At 45.9% G+C, this 25145-nt stretch overlaps 1 protein-coding gene across 2 annotated transcripts; it reads right to left on the reverse strand.

The window, feature by feature from the left end:
* Positions 1-18015: 18015 nt before the first annotated feature.
* LOC123086239 (uncharacterized) lies at positions 18016-23883 on the reverse strand. Of its 2 annotated transcripts, XM_044507959.1 has the most exons (8): positions 23605-23883; positions 23407-23478; positions 23232-23273; positions 22549-22864; positions 22386-22476; positions 21951-22031; positions 20717-21798; positions 18016-20062 (listed from the first exon to the last, which is right to left on the reverse strand). In XM_044507959.1, the coding sequence occupies exons 1-8, from the start codon at positions 23637-23639 to the stop codon at positions 18230-18232; spliced, it is 3552 nt and encodes a 1183-aa protein (XP_044363894.1). In that variant the 5' UTR covers positions 23640-23883; the 3' UTR covers positions 18016-18229. The 2 variants fall into 2 exon arrangements, with proteins under 2 accessions (XP_044363894.1, XP_044363895.1); XM_044507960.1 differs by lacking the exon at positions 23232-23273.
* Positions 23884-25145: the final 1262 nt, after the last annotated feature.

Below are 25145 nucleotides of genomic sequence, written 5' to 3' on the forward strand. Positions count from 1 at the left end.
GCGGGACCAAAGGAACCGAGAGGTCCGACAGCGGAGCGGCGCGGCAATGGGTCGCTGCGGCGGCGAAGGGAAGAAGAAGGAAGGTGAGAAGGGGCGGAGCGAGGGAGAGCGTGCGAGCCTCTGCCGCTCCCTCTCCTCCCCCTACTTATACACCCGCACGGCGGAGCCGAGGAGGCGTGGTGTGGGGGGACGTGGGATCAACTGCGCCCACTCCCCCACGTTCCACGATTATTGCGCCCTGATGGCGTAATAAAACCACCGCGGGAAGGCGAGCGGTCCGTTGTGGGCCGCAGAAGATCCGTGCTCGGGCCGAGGCCTAGGAGTGGCGGGCCCGGGCCTGCGGCGGCATCCCATTGCGTGCGTGCGTTGGCAGGTTTTCCTTGCCACGTGGCCCGCGGGATGGCGCGCGGTCAGCTCGCAGGCCGACCCACGTTCCTGCCTACAAGAAACGGAGCTTTCCGAAGACGGCGCGCATAAGCAAAGCCGGCTCCTCAGGATAGGAAGCTGACCAAGCTTCTCGTCCCTTTATCAGCCTCGAAGCCCGATCAGCTTCGGGGACTACTGTCGGAGTAAATGACCACGGGTAGCCTAGCCGGCTCCCCCTGGCCCTTCTGAAAAAATTACGAGCCGATCCAGCCCTCAAGAATCCAAGACGTGGGGCCGCCTTCCCCTTGCCGGCTGTCTCCCAGGCCAACTGTCGGAAGGCGGCCCCCGGCTTTAGCCCTCATGAAGAAAGCCGCGGGAGGGCCGGCTCCAAGAAGCCGGCCGCAAGAAGCCGACTCCCACAAAGCGGTCAAGATCGTACCCTCGAAGTCTGCATCCACATAACGGCGACGTGACGGGGCGTGGCTACGGTAAAGCCTGCCACCCCCGAATCCCGGGACACGCCAGGCACAGTGCACCGTACGGGGTGGCCATGACCCGTCCGGCGCGGCACTGTTGCCATGATGACCCTGATGCCACCCATGACGGGCTGTCAGCGCGGCCCACGGGCGGTGGGCCCCTTCAGGCAGAGAGACACCCGAAGGCGGCCAGGCCGCCCCCAGTCGGCCCAAGACGGGGCCGGCTCCCCACAGCTGGCTTGCTTCCTCCCTCGAAGGAGACGCCCCATTAAGGAGACAAGACAAGGCGTGGCTACAGCGATCGCCCGCCGGGCGGCGGCACTGTAGCCACGCATACCTCGGCGAAGCCCTCGTCACCAGGTTTGAGGCAACAGTGACCAGCCGCCGACAAGGCCCTTGACAGTGGGGCCTGCCTGTCAACCAAGGAGCCGGCAGCCGGCGGGACCCACTAGCCGACGGGCCCTAGCAGCCGGCGCAGAAGCCGGCGAGCGTAGACACAGACGGCTAGGGCCCACGCCCAGCCGGATTACCATCGTACCCCCGGGGGGTGGGCCTATATAAACCCCCCGGGGCACCCATGCAAAGGGTTGATCTGAGCTAGTTTTAGACACCACATAGAGAGGAGAGGAGAGCTAGCCGTGCCCTTCTTCTTCGTCTCGCCAAACAGCTCAAGGAGCATCTTGTAGTCACTCGTTCATCTAGTGATCATGCGGAGACCCCGTAGAGCAGCAGTAAGGGTGTTATCTCCTCGGAGAGCCCTGAAGCTGGGTAAGATTCGCCGGCGTGCATGTCTTAGCCTCATCCCGCTTCCAGGCACCGGCGACGTCTTACTAGCTCCCACAATGATAAGCCACCCGTTGGCATATGTCGCACCTACCACCCGACACAAACTGTCGCCCCCAAAATTCTTTGTGGGACAGAAAACCCTCACCACCCAATTCAAAAAAGAAAACCCTCACCATCCCCACATCACAAAAACCCTCACCCCGCCCGCCACCCCCTCCGGTATGGTCCCCATTCACACCTGCACAAGCTCCTCCGTGTCTATGCCATGGCACCACCTATCGCAGCGGTAAACACTTAGCTCGATGCCTGCCGCCGCCAGGCTGCCGGCAAAGCCCGCCGCATTTCGCCACTTCCTCTTGCCGCCACCTATCGCCATCGACTTTCTCGACACTGCTCGAGGTCGACCAAGCTCCGCTCGGTTGGGGAATCTGTCGTACTGAGGGTTCTTTCTCATGGACGATAAGGTAACTAATTTAATGAGATATTATCTCATCTGTTATCCCAGTACATCTGCCTCCTTTAATCACCCGACGGAAATCATTGTGAATTCATTATTATTCGAGCAGATTTGAGGGTTTTCTTTCATTCATAGAATGTACAGTGCGCCGACACTTCAGGACTTTGCGACTTCCGCCAGAGATTCCATCTCACCGTACCAGATAACTTGAGGACGTGCGCGGTATGTTCAATCTCACCCTAAATCGGTTGGCACAGCCTACTTTCCTGAACATATTCTAAATATTGCTACATTTGGATAAAAGGTGCCACATCCACCATATATGTCAAAGAGGATTTTTTTTTCCTCTTCTTTCTATATTAGGCAAATTAATGATGTATTGTTCTTTCCATTACTCTCATATTTCCATGACATCATGTTTACCCTATCTGTTTAATTATAGATTTTCGTCCTTCGATTTCAACTGATGTATAGTTCTTTCAATTTGGGCCCATATTTGCATGTTACCATATTTTCTTTAACAATCCTACCATTTTCTGCAGAACATCCCTTGCTATGCAATAGATTATGTAGTGCACAATTTTTCCCTTTACATAGATTAAGGCTCCATGGATGTCATACTGCAAACAAACCATGGATTTACAATCATTGCTACTGTAAGACTTGATGAATGTGGTGACTCCTATTTTGGCACTGGATTTTGGAAACAAATTGCAAAGTTTTATGTACTGGAAGCTGGCACTAAAATTGACTGCACATAAAAGGGCCTGGTCATGAGATATATGCTAACTTCCCCGACAAAATCATCCGTCCAAACTTTGTTCGAAGTAAGTTTTCTTTTCAACTATCTGCATATGTTGACTTACCCAGCAATGTCAAATGAATTGTGTGGTATTTAAGCAACCAATTGTTATTCCCTTTTCTTACTATATTCCTACCTAATAACTTCTAGTTACCAATACACTTTTCTATTGCCCTGTTTTAACTAAATATTCCTTGTACTCCCATTTCTATCAGAAAGTGTCGCTGACAAGGAGACTCTGGAGGTGGAGAACGGGGCTGCCAACAAGCGGAGGCGGGGCGGGCTAGAACCGCAAGCTAATCCAGCAGGCCTAGACTTCATCAGCAGCCCCCCGATGATATGTTGATAGTCATCATCTCCCTCCTCCCAATCAAATATGGGACGCGGACAACCGTCCTTTCCCGACGGTGGCACCCCCTATGGAACTCCAGCCCTCTCGACCTCATCGACACCCACGAGCTCTGCCATGGCTATTGCAAAAGCTTGGATGCATTCTCCAAGATCCTCGGCAGTCACCTTGGCCCAACCAAAGGCCTTACAATGGGCAAGTTCCGTTGCGGAACTGGCAAGGACCGAGCCAAGCTTGACAACTGGTTCCAATCCCCCACCCTAGATCAGCTCGAGGAGCTCACTTCTGATGATGGGCATATGTTGTCGCTTCCAACGTCCGCACTCCGCCTCGCGCCCACGCTGTGCGTCGCCAAGTTCATGAACTGTCATTTCCCGCCCCTTAATGATGTGCCCGCTCTTATTCGACCACGACTGAAGCACCTTGAGCTCGTCGTCGTCTGCCTCTCAAACAGTGACATGGAGCACCTTCTCCGTGGTTGTAGTGCACTCGAGTACCTTCGTCTTCAGGCGATCAATGGGTTGAGTACCTTCCACATCACCTCCATGACTCTCCGAACTATTTATGTGTGTTGCTGGTGTGGTAGGAAGACATCACAAGACATCACAAGATGTGTACCAAGTTGGTGGTGCGGCAGCAAGGCCCTACCCCCTGGGCGCGCCCACCTGCATCGTGGGCACCTTGTGTGCTCTCCGGACTCCGTTTTCTTGCACGATACTTCTTTTGGTCGGTAAAAATTCATTATATAATCTCTCGAAGGTTTTGACCACCGTATCACGCAAATATCATGTCTTTATTTTGAGTTGTTTCTGCTGCAGATTAGAGCAATATGTCATCCCAAGATTCAGAGGGAGAAAGCTATGTGGCTGATTACCTTACAGATCAGAAGGTCTACGTGGACTTGGAGCATTGTGGTTGGACCAAGGAGGAAGAAGAAGACTATGAGCCTAGGGGAAAGGAGGAGACGAGCTCAGATGAAGATGAAGTCCCATTACCTCAACCTGGGGACATGCATGTGGAGTTCAAAAAGTCAAGCCTCCCCAATAGAGCAAAGAAACCTAATATCGAGTTTATCCCTTTTCGTCTCTTGCGGGAGAACAAATAAGAACTATGCAAAAGGGTATTAAGCCTTGAGCGGGAGATCGAGGACCTAAGGGAGCAAAATTATATCCTCAAGCGCAAATTAAGGAAGAAGTGCACGCCATCAACAGTTCCATCACCATCTCCGAGGAAGGAGACATAAACACATGGGTATGGGCACTCCCCTTGGCAACTGCCAAGCTTGGGGGAGTGCCCGGTATCGTATCACCATCACAATTTCATCTTTACCGTTTTTCTTAGTTCGATCCTTTTGGTAATATCTTGATCTGGTAGAATAAAAGTTTTAGTATGATCTGGTCTTGAGTTTTGCTTTATGATCATTCTATGTAATCAAGTCCGTGAGCTATATATAATAAAGATTAGTGTTGAGTCAAGGGCTTGATCACTTTACCATGATCTCGAGGGAATAAAATAAAAGAAAAAGAATAAAAAGAATTAAAGGGATCATGTGGATCTTATGGAAAGTAATGACTTCACATATAAAGAGTATGATGAATAAAAGTTGTTGAGAGTTGACAAACATAGCTTTGGTCATCGTTGCAATTAATAGGAAGTAATAAAGAAAGATAGGTTTTCACATATAAATATACTATCTTGGGCATCTTTTATGATTGTGAGCACTCATTAAAATATGACATGCTAAAGAGTTGATGTTGGAAAAGGAAGACAACGTAATGGGTTATGTTTTCTTACATCTGAGATAAATTATATTGTCACGTATCATCCAACATGTTGAGATTGCCTTTCCCTCTCATGCTAGACAAATTCTATGCACCAAGTAGAGATACTACTTGTGCTTCCAAATATCCTTAAACCTAGTTTTACCATGAGAGTCCACCATATCTACCTATGGATTGAGTAAGATCCTTCAAGTAAGTTGTCATCATTGCAAGCAATAAAAATTGCTCTCTAAATATGTATGATTTATTAGTGTGGAGAAAATAAGCTTTATACAATCTTGTGATGTGGAAGAAATAAAAAGCGACGTACTGCATAATAAAGGTCCATATCACAAGTGGCAATATAAAGTGACGTTCTTTCGCATTAAGATTTTGTGCATCCAACCATAAAAGCACATGACAACCTTTGCTTCCCTCTGCAAAGGGCCTATCTTGTATTCTTGTCTTATACTTCATGCAAGAGTCACGCTGATCTTCAACTTTCCTTTTTACATTTTATCCTTTGGCAAGCACAATGTATTGGAAATATCCTGATATATATAGCTAATTGGATGTGAGTTTTCATGAACAATTATTGTTGACATTACCCTTGAGGTAAACGGTTGGGAGGCAAAACTATAAGCCCCTATCTTTCTCTGTGTCCGATTAAAACTTCATAACCATAAATATCGCGTGAGTGTTAGCAATTGTGAAAGACTAAATGATAGTTGAGTATGTGGACTTGCTGAAAAGCTCTTATATTGACTCTTTCCGATGTTATGATAAATTGCAATTGCCTCAATGACTGAGATTAGAGTTTGTTGGTTCTTAATGAAGTTTATGGTTCATACTTGAAATTGTGAATGAATTGTTACTTTAGCATAAGAGATCATATGACAATATATATATATATGTTGTTGTTATAATAATGATCATGATGCCCTCATGTACGTATTGTATTTTATCGGCACCTCTATCTCTAAACATGTGGACATATTTTTCGATTTCGGCTTTCGCTTGAGGACAAGTGAGGTCTAAGCTTGGGGGAGTTGATACGTCCATTTTGCATCATGCTTTTATATCGATATTTATTGCATTATGGGCTGTTATTACACAATATGTCACAATACTTATGCCTATTCTCTCTTAGTTTACAAGGTTTACATGAAGAGGGGGAATGCCGGCAGCTGGAATTCTGGCCTGGAAAAGGAGAAAATATTAGAGACCTATTCTGCACATCTCCAAAAGTCCTGAAACTTCAAAGAGCACGTTTCAAAATATATAAAAAATATTGGGCGAAAGAAGTACCAGAGGGGGGCCACCCATCGTCCACGAGGGTGGGGGCGCGCCCCCTGCATCGTGGGCCCCCTGGCAGCCCTCTGATGCCCATCTTTGGCTATATGGAGTCTTTCGTCGAGGAAAAAATCATAAGCAAGCTCACGGGACAAAACTCCACCGCCACAAGGCGGAACCTTGGCAGAACCAATCTAGGGCTCCGACGGAGCTGTTCTGCCGGGGAAACATCCCTCCGGGAGGGGGAAATCATCACCATCGATCCTCTCATCGGGAGGGGGTCAATCTCCATCAACATCTTCACCAGCACCATCTCATGTCAAACCCTAGTACATCTCTTGTATCCAATCTTTGTCTCAAAACCTCAGATTGGTACCTGTGGGTTGCTAGTAGTGTTGATTACTCCTTGTAGTTGATGCTAGTTGGTTTACTTGGTGGAAGATCATATGTTCAGATCCATTATGCATATTAATACCCCTCTGATTATGAACATGAATATGATTTGTGAGTAGTTACGTTTGTTCTTGAGGACATGGGAGAAGTCTTGCTATAAGTAGTCATGTGAATTTGGTATTCGTTCGATATGTTGATGAGATGTATGTTGTCTTTCCTCTAGTGATGTCATGTGAACGTCGACTACATGAAACTTCACCATTTATTGGGCCTAGAGGAGGGAATTAGGAAGTAATAAGTAGATGATGGGTTGCTAGAGTGACAGAAGCTTAAACCCTAGTTTATGTGTTGCTTTGTAAGGGGCTGATTTGGATCCATATGTTTCATGCTATGGTTAGGTTTACCTTAATACTTCTGTTGTAGTTGTGGATGCTTGCAATAGGGGTTAATCATAAGTGGGATGCTTGTCCAAGGAAGGACAGTACCCAAGCACCGGTCCACCCACATATCAAATTATCAAAGTACCGAACACGAATCATATGAGCGTGATGAAAACTAGCTTGACGATAATTCCCATGCGTCCTCGGGAGCGCTTCCCTTTATATAAGAGTTTGTCCAGGCTTGTCCTTTGCTACAAAAAGGATTGGGCCATCTTTCTGCACCTTATTTACTTTTACTATTTGTTACCCGTTACAAATTACCTTATCACAAAACTATCTGTTACCGATAATTTCAGTGCTTGCAGAGAATACCTTGCTGAAAACCGCTTATCATTTCCTTCTGCTCCTCCTTTGGTTCGACACTCTTACTTATCAAAAAGGCTACGATAGATAACCTACACTTGTGGGTCATCATTATCACATCAGGGACTCCGAACAACCTTCGGTACATCAAAACACATAAACTCATAATACCGATCGTCATCGAACGTTAAGCATGCGGACCCTATGGGTTCGAGAACTATATAGACATGACCGAGACTCATCTCCGGTCAATAACCAATAGCGGAACCTGGATGCTCATATTGGCTCCCACATATTCTACGAAGAGCTTTATCAGTCAAACCGCATAACAACATACGTTGTTCCCTTTATCGTCGGTCTGTTACTTGCCCGAGATTCGATCGTCGGTATCATCATACCTAGTTCAATCCCGTTACTGGCAAGTCTCTTTACTCGCTCTGTAATGCAACATCCCGCAACTAACTCATTAGTCACATTGCTTGCAAGGCTTATAGTGATGTGCATTACTGAGAGGGCCCAGAGATACCTCTCCGACAATCGGAGTGACAAATCCCAATCTCGATCTATGCCAACTCAACAAACACCATCGGAGACACCTGTAGAGCATCTTTATAGTCACCCAGTTGTGTTGTGACATTTGATAGCACACTAAGTGTTCCTGCGATATTCGGGAGTTGCATAATCTCATAGTCATAGGAACATGTATAAGTTATGAAGAAAGCAATAGCAACAAACTAAATGATCGTAGTGCTAAGCTAACGGATGGGTCAAGTCAATCACATCATTCTCTAATGATGTGATCCCGTTCATTAAATGACAACTCATTTCTATGGTTAGGAAACTTAACCATCTTTGATTGACGAGCTGGTCAACTAGAGGCATACTAGTGACACTATGTTTGTCTATGTATTCACACATGTACTAAGTTTCCGGTTAATACAATTATAGCATGAATAATAAATATTTATCATGATATAAGGAAATATAAATAACAACTTTATTATTGCCTCTAGGGCATATTTCCTTCAGTCCCCCACTTGCACTAGAGTCAATAATCTAGATTACATAGTAGTGATTCTAACACCCATGGAGTCTTAGTGTTGATCATGTTTTGCTCGTGAGAGAGGCTTAAAAACGGGTCTGCAACATTCAGATCCGTATGTATCTTGCAAATCTCTATGTCTCCCTCCTTGACTTGATCACGAATGGAATTGAAGCGTCTCTTGATGTGCTTGGTTCTCTTGTGAAATCTGGATTCCTTTGCCAAGGCAATTGCACCAATATTGTCACAAAAGATTTTCATTGGACCCAGTGCACTAGGTATGACACCTAGATCAGATATGAACTCCTTCATCCAGACTCCTTCATTTGCTGCTTCCGAAGCAGCTATGTACTCCGCTTCACACGTAGATCCCGCCACGACGCTCTGCTTGGAACTGCACCAACTGACAGCTCCACCATTCAATAAAAATATGTATCCGGTTTGTGACTTAGAGTAATCCAGATCAGTCTCAAAGCTTGCATCGACGTAACCATTCACGACCAGCTCTTTGTCACCTCCATAAACGAGAAACATCACCTTGGTACTTTTAGGTATTTCAGGATGTTCTTGAGCGCTATCAGTGATCCACTCCTAGATTACTTTGGTACCTCCCTACTAAACTAATAGCAAGGCACACATCAGGTCTGGTACACAGCATTGCATACATGATAGAACCTATGGCTGAAGCATAGGGAATGACTTTCATTTTCTCTCTATCTTCTGTAGTGGTCTGGCATTGAATCTGACGCAACTTCACACCTTGTAACACAGGCAAGAACCCTTTCTTTGCTTGATCCATTTTGAACTTCTTCAAAACTTTATCAAGGTATGTGCTTTGTGAAAGTCCAAAGTGTCTTGATCTATCTCTATAGATCTTCATGCCTAATATATAAGCAACTTCATCGAGGTCTTTCATTGAAAAATTCTTATTCAAGTATCCTTTTATGCTATTCAGAAATTCAGTATCATTTCCGATCAACAATATGTCATCCACATAAAATATCAAAAATGCTACAGAGCTCCCACTCACTTTCTTGTAAATACAGGCTTCTCCAAAAGTTTGTATAAAACCATATGCTTTGATCACACTATCAAAGCATATATTCCAACTCCGAAAGGCTTGCACCAGTCCATAAATGGATCGCTGGAGCTTGCGCACTTTGTTAGCACCTTTTGGATCAACAAAACCTTCTGGTTGCATCATATACAACTCTTCTTTAAGATATCCATTAAGGAATGCAGTTTTGATATCCATTTGCCAAATTTCATAATCATAAAATGCGGCATTTGCTAACATGATTCGAACAGACTTAAGCATCGCTATGGGTGAGAAGGTATCATTGTAGTCAACTCCTTGAACTTGTCGAAAACCTTCCGCAACAAGTCGAGCTTTGTAGACAGTAATATTACCGTCAGCGTCACTCTTTTTCTTGAAGATCCATTTATTCTCTATGGCTTGCCGATCATCAGGCAAGTCAACCAAAGTCCACACTTTGTTCTCATACATGGATCCCATCTCAGATTTCATGGCCTCAAGCTATTTTGCGGAATCTGGGCTCATCATCGCTTCCTCATAGTTCGTAGGTTCTTCTTGGTCAAGTAACATGACCTCCAGAACAGGATTGATCTACCACTCTAGTGCGGATCTTACTCTCGTTGACCTATGAGGTTCGGTAGTAACTTGATCAGAAGTTTCATGATCATCATCATTAATTTCCTCACTTACTGGTGTAGGAATCACTAGAACTGATTTCTGTGATGAACTACTTTCCAATAAGTGAGCAGGTACAATTATCTCATCAAGTTCTACTTTCCTACCACTCATTTCTTTCGAGATAAACTCCTTCTCTAAAAAAGATGCATTCTTAGCAATGAATATCTTGGCTTCAGATCTGTTATAGAAGGTGTACCCAACAGTATTCTTTGGGTATCCTATGAAGACACATTTCTCCGATTTGGGTTCAAGCTTATCAGGTTGAAGCTTTTTCACATAAGCATCGCAGCACCAAACTTTAAGAAACGACAACTTGGGTTTCTTGCCAAACCATAGTTCATACAGTGTCGTCTCAACGGATTTAGATGGTGCCCTATTTAACATGAAAGCAGCCGTCTCTAAAGCATAACCCCAAAACAATAGCAGTAAATCACTAAAAGACATCATAGATCGCACCATATCTAATAAAGTACGATTACGATGTTCGGACACACCATTACGCTGTGGTGTTTCGGGTGGCATGAGTTGCGAAACTATTCCGCATTGTTTCAAATGAAGACCAAACTCGTAACTCAAATATTCTCCTCCACGACCAGATCGTAGAAAATTTATTTTCTTGTTACGATGATTTTCCACTTCACTCTAAAATTCTTTGAACTTTTCAAATGTTTCAGACTTATGTTTCATCAAGTAGATATACCCATATCTGCTCAAATCATCCGCCAAGGTTAGAAAATAACGATACCCTCAGCGAGCATCAACACTCATCGGACCGCATACATCAGTATGTATTATTTCCAACAAGTCTGTTGCTCGCTCAGTTGTTCCGGAGAATGGAGTCTTAGTCATCTTGCCCATGAGGCATGGTTCACAAGCATCAAGTGATTCATAATCAAGTGATTCCAAAAGCCCATCAGAATGGAGTTTCTTCATGCGCTTTACACCAATATGAACTAAACAGCAGTGCCACAAATAAGTTGCACCATCATTATTAAACTTATATCTTTTGGCTTCAATACTATGAATATGTGTATCACTACTATCAAGATTTAGTAAAAATAGACCACTCATCAAGGGTGCATGACCATAAAAGATGTTACTCATATAAATAGAACAACCATTATTCTCTGATTTAAATGAATAATCGTCTCGCATCAAACAAGATCCAGATATAATGTTCATGCTTAAAGCTGGCGCCAAATAACAATTATTCAGGTCTAAAACTAATCCCAAAGGTAGATGTAGAGGTAGCGTGACGACGGCGATCACATCGACTTTGGAATCATTTCCCACGCGCATCGTCACCTCGTCCTTAGCCAATCTTTGCTTAATCTGTAGCCCCTGTTTTGAGTTGCAAATATTAGCAACAGAACCAGTATCAAATACCCAGGCGCTACTTCAAGCATTAGTAAGGTACACATCAATAACATGTATATCAAATATACCTTTCACTTTGCCATCCTTCTTCTCCGTCAAATACTTGAGGCAGTTCCGTTTCCAGTGACCAATCCCTTTGCAGTAGAAGCACTCAGTCTCAGGCTTAGGTCCAGACTTGGGCTTCTTCACTTGAGCAGCAACTTGCTTGCCATTCTTGTTGAAGTTCCCCTTCTTCCCTTTGCTCTTTTTCTTAAAACTGGTGGTCTTGTTGACCATCAACACTTGATGCTCCTTCTTGATTTCTACCTCCGCAGCCTTTAGCATTGCGAAGAGCTCGGGAATTGTCTTATCCATCCCTTGCATATTATAGTTCATCACGAAGCTTTTGTAGGTTGGTGGCAGTGATTGATGAACTCTGTCAATGACACTATCAACCGGAAGATTAACTCCCAGTTGAGTTAAGTGATTGTGGTACCCAGACATTCTGAGTATGTGTTCACTGATAGAACTATTCTCCTCCATTTTACAGCTGTAGAACTAATTGGAGACTTCATATCTCTCAATCCGGGCATTTGCTTGAAATATTAACTTCAACTCCTGGAACATCTCATATGCTCCATGACATTCAAAACATCGTTGAAGTCCCGGTTCTAAGCCGTAAAGCATGGCACACTGAACTATCGAGTAGTCATCAGCTTTGCTCTGCCAGGTGTTCATAACATCTCGTGTTGCTCCTGCAGTAGGTTTGGCACCTAGCGGTGCTTCCAGGACGTAATTCTTCTGTGCAGCAATGAGGATAATCCTCATGTTGCGGACCCAGTCCGTGTAGTTGCTACCATCATCTTTCAACTTAGCTTTCTCTAGGAACGCATTAAAATTCAACGGAACAACAACACAGGCCATTTATCTACAACAACATAGATATGCAAAAGACTACCAGGTACAAAGTTCATGATAAATTAAAGTTCAAATAATCATATTACTTAAGAACTCCCACTTAGATAGACATCCATCTAATCATCTAAGTGATCACGCGATCCATATCAACTAAACCATGTCCGATCATCACGTGAGATGGAGTAGTTTTCAATGGTGAACATCACTATGTTGATCATATCTACTATATGATTCATGCTCGACCTTTCGGTCTCAGTGTTCCGAGGCCATATCTGCATATGCTAGGCTCATCAAGTTTAACCCGGGTATTCCGCGTGTGCAAAACTGGCTTGCACCCGTTGTATGTGAACGTAGAGCTTATCACACCCGATCATCACGTGGTGTCTCGGCATGACGAACTGTAGCAACGGTGCATACTCAGGGAGAACACTTATACCTTGAAATTTAGTGAGAGGTCATCTTATAATGCTACCGCCGTACTAAGCAAAATAAGATGCATAAAGGATAAACATCACATGCAATCAATATAAGTGATATGATATGGCCATCATCATCTTGTGCCTTTGATCTCCATCTCCAAAGCACCGTCATGATCACCATCGTCACTGGCTTGACACCTTGATCTCCATCAAAGCTTCGTTGTCGTCTCGCCAACTATTGCTTCTACGACTATCGCTACCGCTTAGTGATAAAGTAAAGCAATTACATGGCGATTGCATTTCATACAATAAAGCGACAAACATATGGCTCCTGCCAGTTGCCGATAATTGTGTTACAAAACATGATCATCTCATACAACAATTTATATAATCACGTCTTGACCATATCACATCACAACATGCCCTGCAAAAACAAGTTAGATGTCCTCTACTTTGTTGTTGCAAGTTTTACGTGGCTGCTACGGGCATAGCAAGAACCGTTCTTAGCTATGCATCAAAACCACAACATAGTGTAGTGATTGCTTTTTGATCTTTAGAAAGAACCCTGTTCATTGAAACCGATTCAACTAAAGTTGGAGAAACAGACACCCACTAGACACCTGTGTGCGAAGAACATCGGTAGAACCAGTCTCGTGTAAGCGTATGCGTAATGTCGGTCCGAGCCACTTCATCCAACAATACCGCTGAATCAAGAATCGACTAGTGACAGCAAGCAATATGTATATACCCACGCCCACAACTCCTTTGTGTTCTACTCGTGCATATAACATCTACGCATAGACCTGGCTCAGATGCCACTGTTGGGGAACGCAGTATTTCAAAAAAAATCCTATGATCACGCAAGATCCATCTAGGAGATGCATAGCAACGAGAGGGGAGAGTGTGTCTATGTATCCTCGTAGACCGAAAGCGGAAGCGTTAAGAAACGCGGTTGATGTAGTCGAACGTCTTCGCGATTCAACTGATCAAGTACCGAACGCACGGCACCTCCGCGATCTGCACACATTCAGCTCGGTGACGTCCCTCGTACTCTTGATCCAGTTGAGGCCGAGGGAGAGTTTCGTTAGCACGACGGCATGATGACGGTGATGATGAAGTTACCGACGCAGGGCTTCGCCTAAGCACTACAACGATATGATCGAGGTGGAAATATGTGGAGGGGGCACCGCACACGGCTAAGATCAACTTGTGTGTCTATGGGGTGCCCCATTCCCCCGTATATACAAGAGTGGAGGAGGGGAGGGTCGGCCCTCATAGGGGGCACCCAAGGGGGGAGTCCTACTCCCAGTAGGAGTAGGTTTCCCCCCTTCCCTAGTTGGAGTAGGAGAAGAAGGAAGAGGGAGAAGGAGAAAGGAAAGGGGGGCCGGCCCCCCACCCCAATTCGGATTGGGCTTGGGGGGGCGCGCCCTCCACCAGGCCGCCTCCTCCTCTCTTCCACTAAGGCCCAATAAGGCCCATTGACTCCCCGGGGGGTTCCGGTAACCTCCCGGTACTCCGGAAAATGCCCGAACTCATCCGGAACCATTTCGGTGTCCAAACATAGCCTTCCAATATATCAATCTTTATGTCTTGACCATTTCGAGACTCTTCGTCATGTCCGTGATCACATTCGGGACTCTAAACAACCTTCGGTACATCAAAACACATAAACTCATAATACCGATCGTCATCGAACATTAAACGTGCGGACCCTATGGGTTCGAGAACTATGTAGACATGACCGAGACTCATCTCCGGTCAATAACCAATAGCGGAACCTGGATGCTCATATTGGCTCCCACATATTCTACGAAGATCTTTATCGGTCAAACCGCATAACAACATACGTTGTTCCCTTTGTCATCAGTATGTTACTTGCCCGAGATTCAATCGTTGGTATCATCATACCTAGTTCAATCTCGTTACCGGCAAGTCTCTTTACTCGTCGTAATGCAACATCCCGCAACTAACTTATTAGTCACATTGCTTGCAAGGCTTATAGTGATGTGCATTACCGAGAGGGCCCAGAGATACCTCTCTGACAATCGGAGTGACAAATCCTAATCTCGATCTATGTCAACTCAACAAACACCATCGGAGACACCTGTAGAGCATCTTTATAGTCACCCGGTTACATTGTGACGTTTGATAGCACACTAAGTGTTCCTCCGGTATTCGGGAGTTGCATAATCTCATAGTCATAGGAACATGTATAAGTTATGAAGAAAGCAATAGCAACAAACTAAACGACCATAGTGCTAAGCTAACGGATGGGTCAAGTCAATCACATCATTCTCTAATGATGTGATCCCGTTCATAAAATAACAACTCATGTCTATGGTTAGGAAACTTAACCATCTTTGATTAACGAGCTAGTCAAGTAGAGGCATACTAGTGACACTCAGTTTGTCTATGTATTCACACATGTACTAAGTTTTCGGTTAATACAATTCTAGCATGAATAATAAACATTTATCATGATATAAGGAAATATAAATAACAACTTTATTATTGCCTCTAGGGCATATTTCCTTCACCATTGGGGGCTCATCCAATCGGCGTGCAACAAATGGCATGGGATCGTCAAGGAGTTCGCGGCTCGCCCGGAGAGCGGAGCCAACATTGAGGATCAGGTATGGCATGCCGGTCTCCCACTCCTTCTCGTCGTGCACCCCCGCCAACTGTTTGTTCCTCGGTGCAGCTGCTGCGCATGTTCGCCATGTATCGCCAGGACAGCAGCGACCAAGAATTCAAGTACCTCCACGTCTTCAAACGGATCGAGAAGTGCGAGAAGTGGGCGGATGTCCGGTGCACCCTTGCCAAGGCCAAGGAGACCTACAAGCCGGACGCGCCAATGCCGGGCGCGGGTGAGGGGCGCCCCGAGGGCAACAAAGGGGCCAAGAAGGGGAAACACGCCGACTCGGCTACCGCGCGCGTACAGGAGTCCATCGAGCATTGCCCTCGCCGACGCACAAGCCCGGGCCGCCCTACGTGAAGAGAAGACCGAGGCGCGGTGGTCGGCGTTGATGAAGAGCAACGCCGTCAAGCTCAACCTACTCCGGACCAACGTCGCCGCGAAGAAGAGGAACACCGACCTGGCTTTCCTGCTGGGCAGGGCGGACATGCTCCAGAGCAACGACGAGGCAGTCAAGGCGTGGTACTTGGCGGAGCGCGACCTCATCCTGAACCAGCTGCCGTCGACGACGCCGCCAACTCCCACGCCCACGCCGCCGACGCCGCCAAGTCCGAGCGATGATGCCTCCACGACGCCCAGCGGGACGGAAGCCGTGCCGACGCCGCCCAGCATAGAAGCAGCTCCGGCACCGCCAAGCCCGCGCATGCCGACTCCGTCGACGCCGGAGGATGAGCCCGCCGTGTGATGCGGTGTACGCCCGCCCTTTCTTTTTTGTACGCCGAACTTTTTCATTCGATAGCCGAACTATGGCAAGATGATCGCCGAACTAGGCCGATGTGATCGCGGACATGTGGCGTTTTTTTGTGAGCGGGAATGACCAAGTTTGAATTTGCCACAGCTTGGGAGGCATCGCCTGGGGGCGTGGCTGGGAGCTAGGTCGCCCCCAGGGGCCAATCTAGCGCCGGTTCATCCCCAGGCCGCTCATTTTCGGCGCCCTGGGGGGGCGAACTACTGGAGATGCTCTTAGCTCACTGATAACTATAAGGAGAAATGCATAATGATGTACTCCCTCTTTCCCAAAATATAAGGCACGATTGACTTTTTACGGTCTTTGATGCACGACTTTGACCACTAATATATATCAAAGTATATGGATTGAACATGTATAAATGGCATTGTCGTATTTATCTTGTAAAACAATTTTATTTCATATGTATGTATCCTAATTTCATAGACATAGAATACATGAAAATCATAGTCAAAATTGTGCAACGAAGACCAGAAAAGTCAAACCACGCCTTATATTTTGGGAAGGAGGGAGTACTACTTGAATTAAAATTTATATTTGAAATGCAAATGGTTCATATTATTTACTCCTTGGCGATGTAATATATTCATTCAAATATTTTTTTGTACAAACGAAATTTGTAAGTAGAAGACAAAAAATGCACATGGTTCATATTTATATTCACTCAACTAAAAGGAAACCAAGTTATACTAGACACAATAAGCTATACCTTATTACGTTTTTGCAAGAGAGTAATTTATCACGTCTTTGCATATTTGGAATAGAAAACTAGCATGAGAAAATCTACTAAAATTAGTCCACCCACAGAATGAATATAAATATGAAACGGCAAGAAATAGTCCAAAGTGTGACTTCACTTAATAAATAATGAAATGTCCCTTACCAGAACATATTTAGAAAAAGTTTTTTATTTTGTAAGTGACCATTTTTCCGAGTTTCTGACATCTAAGTAAAGATTTTGCATGCATAAGACAAACTGTGACAAGCTAAAGTAATTAGTCCAACAAAATGACAATACACGCAATAATATAAATGAATTTCGTTTGTCTGTCCGTCCAAATATAAAATTGTGCATCTCACCTGTCACCTGTGGCAAGCATAGACAGTAGCACAGTTGGCTAGCTTGCTTGTGCTCTATCCTGTGGCCGCAGGCTCGAAACCTCCACGCTACAGCACCCCTTTTTATTTATTTTCAGCCACCCACTGATAGATGGGCCCCGCTTGGACGGAGAGAGAGAGAGAGAGAGAGAGAGAGAGTTGCTCTTACTATACACGATACGTACAGGGCGACCAAGCTCACGACGAGGACCGTATACACCTCGTATTTTTAAGTACGAGGATCGTACTGAAGCACTTTCTGAGTATGAGGACCATTCTGGACCTAGCCAGCAAGTATAAGGATGATAGGTGCAATTATCTCGGGATTCAAAGAACACCGGCGGGCACTCGTGTGCGTGCGATGATTAGGGAAAGAAGATGATCGCACGGGTGGTGGCTGTTGAATCAAACGGCTGGAGGTTGATCAGCCGAAAGCCGGCCGGCGCATAGCACGCGCAAGGGAAACCGAGGAGAAGAACAGAAGCGATACACCGAGGCTGTGTCTAGCTCCGCTGGCCCGCTTCAAGAAAGAAAGAAAAATAACTGCTAACTGGACAAATCAATGAGAAAAGTTTCTCCTGACACCTAAACAGCGATCCGTGCAGAATTCGGCCATCAGAAGTAGAATATTCTTCAGACAAAGCTTTACAAGATAAAGGTCACAAGTAAATGGATCATCGCAAGCCCATAGAAGAAAGAAACAGAGCTGACAAAAGGCTATCTACGCTTCAGCAACTCACAAGAACATTCAGGAATTGATTACAGGACTGGATTGGTGATGATTGTATGGAGCACAGCTATCCAACAGCGACCCTCAAATATAGTACCTGCGCTCCGTGTGCATTCCCGGTCTTGAATAGGCCGGATACTGATGATTGTCAGCACCGCCGGGGTTCCGCTGGATGTCAGGTGCGGTATCACGAGATCTTACCGGCTCCGGATAGTGGTACTCAGAGTGTCCGCCTCTACCCCTCTGACCATCATCACTCGCGTCACCGTGCTGTTGGCGGTACTGTCTGCCTCTACCCCTTTGACCATCACCACTCGTGTCACCGTGTCGTTGGCCAAGGCGATGTGGCGCTGGAAAGAGAGGCTGATACTCCCACTCTGTTTCGTTCCATATCAAGGGGTTTTCATCTACGAAGCTCATGCCTACATTGCCTTCTCCACCCTGCAGATCCATTCCAGCATCTCTGTCAGATATCTGAGTCGGTTTGCTGTCCAATCCCTGTGAGTTGTCCATGTCCAATAACAATTGGTGGGAATCCTGCAGCCATTCAGAGACCCCATCATATTGTGCATCGCTCTGAGGATGGGAGATGTATTTAGGCATCCAGCGAGCCCTAGACGGAGCTGGTGATTCGTGGAAGAAGCGTCCCCTGCCTGCCCTCTCCCTGTAACCAAAGCGAATCCCCACATTCCTTTGGGCCTCAACATGGTAGCGCCTTGGACTGTCAGTCGCCGGATGCTTTTCCCAAGTATTGCCAGGCAAGGACACCATTTCAGTTAGTTTTGAACGGTCTTCTGTACCACCATGGGCCTTGGACTCAAATTGCACATCTCCTTGCTGCCACTGATCAGATGACTCCTGTATAACATCTGCCACATTGAAGTACTCTACCGGTTTAGCGAGATTTTGCACCACCGAAGCAAATCCATCAACTACAGCCATACCATGCGGACCTCCTTCTGCATGCTCTTCTTTCCTGCCTGTCTGTTTAATCGGTTTGCACATGACACTATCGTTTGAAATTGGAGTCTCGACAGGCAGTAGACCATGCTGGTTCTTTTCTGATTTCCTGACCTGCCGAGGCCCTGAGAGGCTACTAGCTGTATCATGTACTTCCTTGGCCAGTACTGCCCACTCCCGGTTTACTGATGCAAGTGGAACATCATCAAGCATTATATTACCCACAATAAGACCTGTAACAGAAGTAACCTTGGCAGGAATTATAGAACTATTAATGGCAATACATGGAACATGGGTTTTTTGCATACTCGGGACTTCTGTAGAATTCTTCTCATTAAACACAGGTGGCGCTGCAGGCCTAACTGAATTAAAGTTCCTCCTGCTGCTCTTGTTTCTGGTCAAGAGGTCGTCATGATTTTTAGTTTCAACACCCTTCGTGTCTGCAGGTATCTCCCTATCTGTTATATTTCTCTCCCATGAACCAAAATGCATATGTCTGTTCTCCATTGGCCAGTGTTCTGGAGTACTGTTGTCATGTGACAGTGAGTTGAGGGAAATGTGTTCCATCATGTTAGCCTGTGTGCTCTTGGCTGAAGACATGAAATTATAACCTTTACTAAGACCTGAAGTATTTGATGCTGCACTGGAACCAATAGAAACTTCACTAATCTTGACTCCAGCTACTGGCTGAGGCGCATTATGACCATCAGCAGAGACAATACAACATGTATCTGCCACTGAACTAGCACATTTAGCAGTCACGTCATCTCGCGTTTTTGGTTTGCAGTACATATCTGCGTCTGGGGGCGCATCATTGGACTTCTGACTCTGTATTGATTGATACCTCCTCAATTCTTCCAGTTTTGCAATAGCATTTGTATTTTGTTGACTAATCCACTTCTCCGCGTCCTGTAGTTGTTTCGCAGCTTGAGCAGACAAATATCTCATTCTGGAATGCTGAATGCACCAAAAAAACACTAGTTAAACAACAACCATGGCACAAGAAGCTCTTAGCAACAATTTTGCAGTAATTGCCTGCCAATTATAAACATTTCATTTCTGTATGTGTGTGCCACTTTGTTGGGCACACTGTACAGGGACAGAGAGTAACTCTTGGAAGATAGGTATCTACATCAGCAAGACTGCAAGGTCTAATAGAGATAAATGAATTAATCAAGTAAAGGGCATTACTGGAAGGACCGAAGGAGTGACAGAAACATCTCTAATATCAAGGTTTACAGGACTGGGTTCTCGGGTCTAAGTTTTACGAAACAAACGCTACATGAAACCTTAATGCGATAAAGAAACATGACATCCGTCACCAGGTAGATGCCATGGAAAATTTTGTGCAGCAGAGGTGACATACACACTGAATAACTCATAGTGTCCAAACCTCCCTGGACGCTCACCTGCCTACTGCTAACCCTAGTATGAACACTTCAATCAAACTGTACAGGTACAGAAGAAAAAGGATGTTTTGCTTTTTTTTATCTTTCTATGCATCTCATTTGAGTTTCCGTGTAAGAAATAATCACAGAAATCGGCAACTACTCCAATGCGTAAGTTCAATTTTATCAGAGGACAATACCTAAGGAGACAAAAACCACATACCTGGTCTTCACAATGAAGCCAATTTGACTCCTTATCAGCGACTGTCACATGTGGCTGCTGTGAGGTGTTCCTAGAAAGAAGTTGGTCTTGATGAGCATCTACCATAAGAACTCCTCGCAAAGAGTCAACCATGGAGTGCTCTTCACGTCCATGTCCAGTAATACAGGATGGCATGTCCTGAGCAGAACCATCAAGCATGTTTCTTGAGATATCGCTTCTTCCATATGAATGGCGATCAGCAGATTTAACAACTTTTCCAGCTTGGCTGAATTCAGTAACTTGTTTTTCTGACAGACAAACAACAGTTACACCCTTATCAGGCCCATTTGATGGATTAGTTGGCACAGAACTGCTGCTTTGAGAAACAGAATTAAGCCTGTCAAAGACAGGACCAGTCTCACTGGTGGAAGCACTGAAGGGAACATATTTTGTCGCAGGATCTTCCTCGACATGGATGATTTTTGGGTGTTTAACCTTGGAGTCCTTGAGTAGAGATGAAAGTAGATTGGACAAGTTAAGGGCACGGAAATTTCTAGCTTTGTTGTTTAGACACTTGATTTTCTCTAATAGAGCCACATCCTTCTTGATGATAGGTTGCTTCTCGATCTCAAGTACATCTGCATGGCCATTCTTGACCTTCCCAAGAACATGGCAAGATTGATTTATGACACAACAATCAGCAGGCATGTGAGCATGAGATATATCCCTCTTGTCTGGATAATACCCACCATGTCCAATATCCTGCTGTGCTAGTGCCTCCTCGTTGAGCGCAAACTGATCACGATGAGCAAGAGATTCAACAGCAAAGCCAGTCGGGTCAGCATGCTTGTACGGACCATATGGCACCTCTCCACTATGCGATTTTCCATTTTCATCAGGTGGCTGATCAGGAGGACGATGCCAGTAATCCAACAATGGAGGAGGTATACATATATTAGGAACTTGGGGATCATGCAGTTGAGCCTGCTCAGCTCCCCTTATCCACTTTGCAGCAGGAATAGGATCGCCTCCTTTGCAAACATAGTCCATTCTTGAGATAATTTCATGCTCATAACTGCAAGACAAAATTACCTCACCAGTTCCTGTCATATAAGGATATCTTAGAGCATATCTAATCATATGAAAAAGAAATTACATTTACTGAACACAGATTGCTATGATCCTGTGATGATATTTGGGGTATGGAATACGAAAGAGTGAGATAGCTCGTAGCATTCATCAAGCGAGTGTATACCAGTTATCTGGTTCTTTCCTTGTTTATCTTGTGTTGCCACAATACCAGAAGCAATAGTTGGCCACCTTCCTGAAATTTGCCCTGTAACAGAAAAGATAATGAGTAGGGAGAACAAATGTGACTCGTTAACCATATAGAACGGTTAAAGCTTTTAGCCCCAGAAACTATCAGTTTGGACAGAATTTATGGACATGTCCAACCAAGTAAAATACCGGCATATCTATTCTGTTCCAGATAACTTGGTGCCAAACAACAATATGCATTCAGATACTCCCTCCGTCCCAAAATAAGTGACTCAAGTTTGTACTAACTTTGTACTAAAGTTAGTGCAAAGTTGAGTCACTTATTTTAGGACGGAGGGAGTACAATATAGTGTGAATAACTGAACTACAAACAGACTTTGTGCAAACCAAATGTAATGTTGCAGTTTGCCACCTTGTTGACTGGTTGACGCAGAGTTTTTGGAGCCAAGTACTGGGAAATCATCCATACTTAGGCTGAACCCTCTCCCCTGTGATGTTGCTGCCTACATTGGCAAAATTTACTATAAGAAAATCCTCAGTTAATTGACAACATGATTTACAGTAGGGGTGCATACCCGTCTGCCAACAGCTTTCAACGGTGCTTTTAGAACATTACTGAAAGAATCTGGAAAACGAGAAACTTGCAAGCTCCCTGATCTTTTCTCTGTACTTCGAGGATAATTTGCGGCCATTGGCAAACGATACGATGGTAAGTCAAGGAAGTCACTTCCAACTGATGATGATGACGTCGAGCTTCCTCGGGAAGAAGGACGATCATCAATGTGGCTAGGTGAACCAGAAGTTCCATCATTCTTGGGATTCAGAAGCAAAGGTGAAGCCCATGCATTTGATGCTGGGAGCATTGATTTGCCGTCCCAAGTGGTCGTGCCCCTAACATCCATGCAAAATTTTCATCAGACGGCAATAAGAATGAAACATCATCTCAGCTTGCGTAAATAAGGGTTGCCTGGACAGTATAGTGAAGGAATCCACATGTCCCCATGCCCTTTCAGGTTGTTGTTTCACCAGAGAAGCAAAACTTACTGACTAACGTGGAAAAAAAAAACTTGACAAACATACAGGTGTATTATCCAATCCTCCAAGGGGTACACGCACCTAGCATGTGATGTTTTTGGCATAATTTCCTTTCTCTATTTAATTATAAACCAGATACCTCAAAGATATGTGCGTATCCAGGAACCATACTATCTCCCCATTCTAGCAGCACCCAGAAAATTATCACAGGGAGAAATCTTACTTTGGAACAATCTTGTCACTGCGGAGGCCATGGCTGTCCAACCTAGGCAAACAGACCCTCACCACATCAATTTCACAAGACACGAAAGAAGCCAGTGATAAATATTTGACAGAAGCAAATGCCTCGATCAGGAGCTTCTCCAGCAGATGCCAAGTGCTAGGGTTAGAAATGCTACCTCTGGTTCGGCAAGTTGATGGGTTTAGGAGCCTTCGCGCCGGGCTTCCCCGTCTGAGAAATCCCCGCCCACCTGCACACAGCAACACGATCACTAAGCCCGTCAGGTATTTAATATCGACTAAATCGCCTAAGATTTTCTTCAACGCGGAGAAGGAGATGAAGAGGAGGTTGGAGCAGATGGAACGGAGCGACGGGCCTCTTGCCGTCCGCGAGCGCGGCGATGGCCACCATCGTTTCCCTCTCCTCGCTCCGAAGGCAAGCCGGGTCGTGGAAAGTGCGGGCAGGCTAGCGCACGCAGTCGAGGTGGAGGTGGAGGTGGAGGCGGCACGGCGAGGGAACAGCGTGTCGGCGCCGGACGACTGGGGCGAGCGGAGCAAAGGGGAATGGAGTGGGAGGCGGGCGAGGATGACAAGTGGGGCCAAGGATAGGGACTAAGGTCTTTGGTTTGCGTCCACACTCAAATACGCCTAGCCTTGACAGTGCCTCGAGTTGGCTAGGGCGCGTTTGATTGTCCGCACAAGGTTCAAGCAGATTCGCGCGGGAAAAAACAAGTTGATTGGTTGTCCGCATATATTATTGAGTCTGTATGACACGAATTTTAAAATACTTCTGGGTCTGTCTCGCGAGGCACGCTCGAATTGGTATTTTCTTGTGAGCCAGGCCCGCGAGGCACGTGGACAGCGGGGCTGCACGCGAGGAGCCACCCTCGAGAAGTCGTGTTGCTTCCTGAAACGCGGCAGTTATTACCCTCACCTTCCTTCACTGTTCTCTCTCCCCTCTCCCCACTCTCACCGACGGCGGCGCCAGCGTGGAGCAGACCGGAGAATAACAAATCGACCTCCGACCACCTTCACCGGCATCCGCAGCAGCACTTCTGCAATGGCGGTAAGCTATTTTTTCCTTCCTCACCTACTACTTCACATTCCATTCGAGCTTAGATTCGATCCACGCTAGAGGAACGAAGAATCGGGGTAAACACCATAGGAGTGATCATAACATAGTCATGACTACCCGTAGATATGAGGTTCCCGATGTTGGGGAACACAGTAATTTCAAAAAAAATCCTACGCACACGCAAGATCATGGTGATGCATAGCAACGAGAGGGGAGAGTGTTGTCTACGTACCCTCATAGACCGTAAGCGGAAGCGTTATATGACAACACGGTTGATGTACTCGTACGTCTTCACGATCGACCAATCCTAGTACCGAAAATACGGCACCTCCGTGATCTGCACACGTTCGGCTCGGTGACGTCCCGCGAACTCACGATCCAGCAGAGTGTCGGGGAAGAGCTTCGTCAGCACGACGGCATGATGACGGTGATGATGATGCTACCGGAACATGGCTTCGACTAAGCACCGCTACGATATGACCGAGGTGGATTATGGTGGAGGGGCCACCGCACACGGCTGGAAACAATCAACTTGTGTGTCCTAGAGTGCCCCTGCCCCCGTATATAAAGGAGCAAGGGGGAGGCCGGTCGGCCCTAGTGGCGCGCCAAGGGAGGAGTAGGAGTAGGATTCCTCCTTTCCTAGTCCTACTAGGAGGAGAAGGGGAAGGAAGGGAGAGGAAGAGGAGAAGGAAAGGGGGGGCGCCCCCTCCCTAGTCCAATTCGGACTCCTTATAGGGAGGGGGCGCGGCTGCCCCTTGTGGGCTGCTCCCATCTTTCCTATGGTCCACGAAGGCCCATCTTTCCTGGGGGGGGGGGTCCGGTAACGCTCTGGTTTTCTCCGAA

The sequence above is a fragment of the Triticum aestivum genome, chromosome 4A, assembly GCF_018294505.1.
Source record: "Triticum aestivum cultivar Chinese Spring chromosome 4A, IWGSC CS RefSeq v2.1, whole genome shotgun sequence".
Lineage (NCBI taxonomy): Eukaryota > Viridiplantae > Streptophyta > Magnoliopsida > Poales > Poaceae > Triticum > Triticum aestivum.

Coding starts and splice junctions, on each gene's coding strand:
- LOC123086239 (XM_044507959.1), bottom strand. CDS start 23,639: ATGGTGGCCATCGCCGCGCTCGCGGACGGCAAGAG. Junction 22,477..22,548: donor TGAAAGCTGTTGGCAGACGG/GTATGCACCCCT, acceptor TTGCCAATGTAG/GCAGCAACATCACAGGGGAG. Junction 22,032..22,385: donor TGCGTCAACCAGTCAACAAG/GTGGCAAACTGC, acceptor TTTCTGTTACAG/GGCAAATTTCAGGAAGGTGG.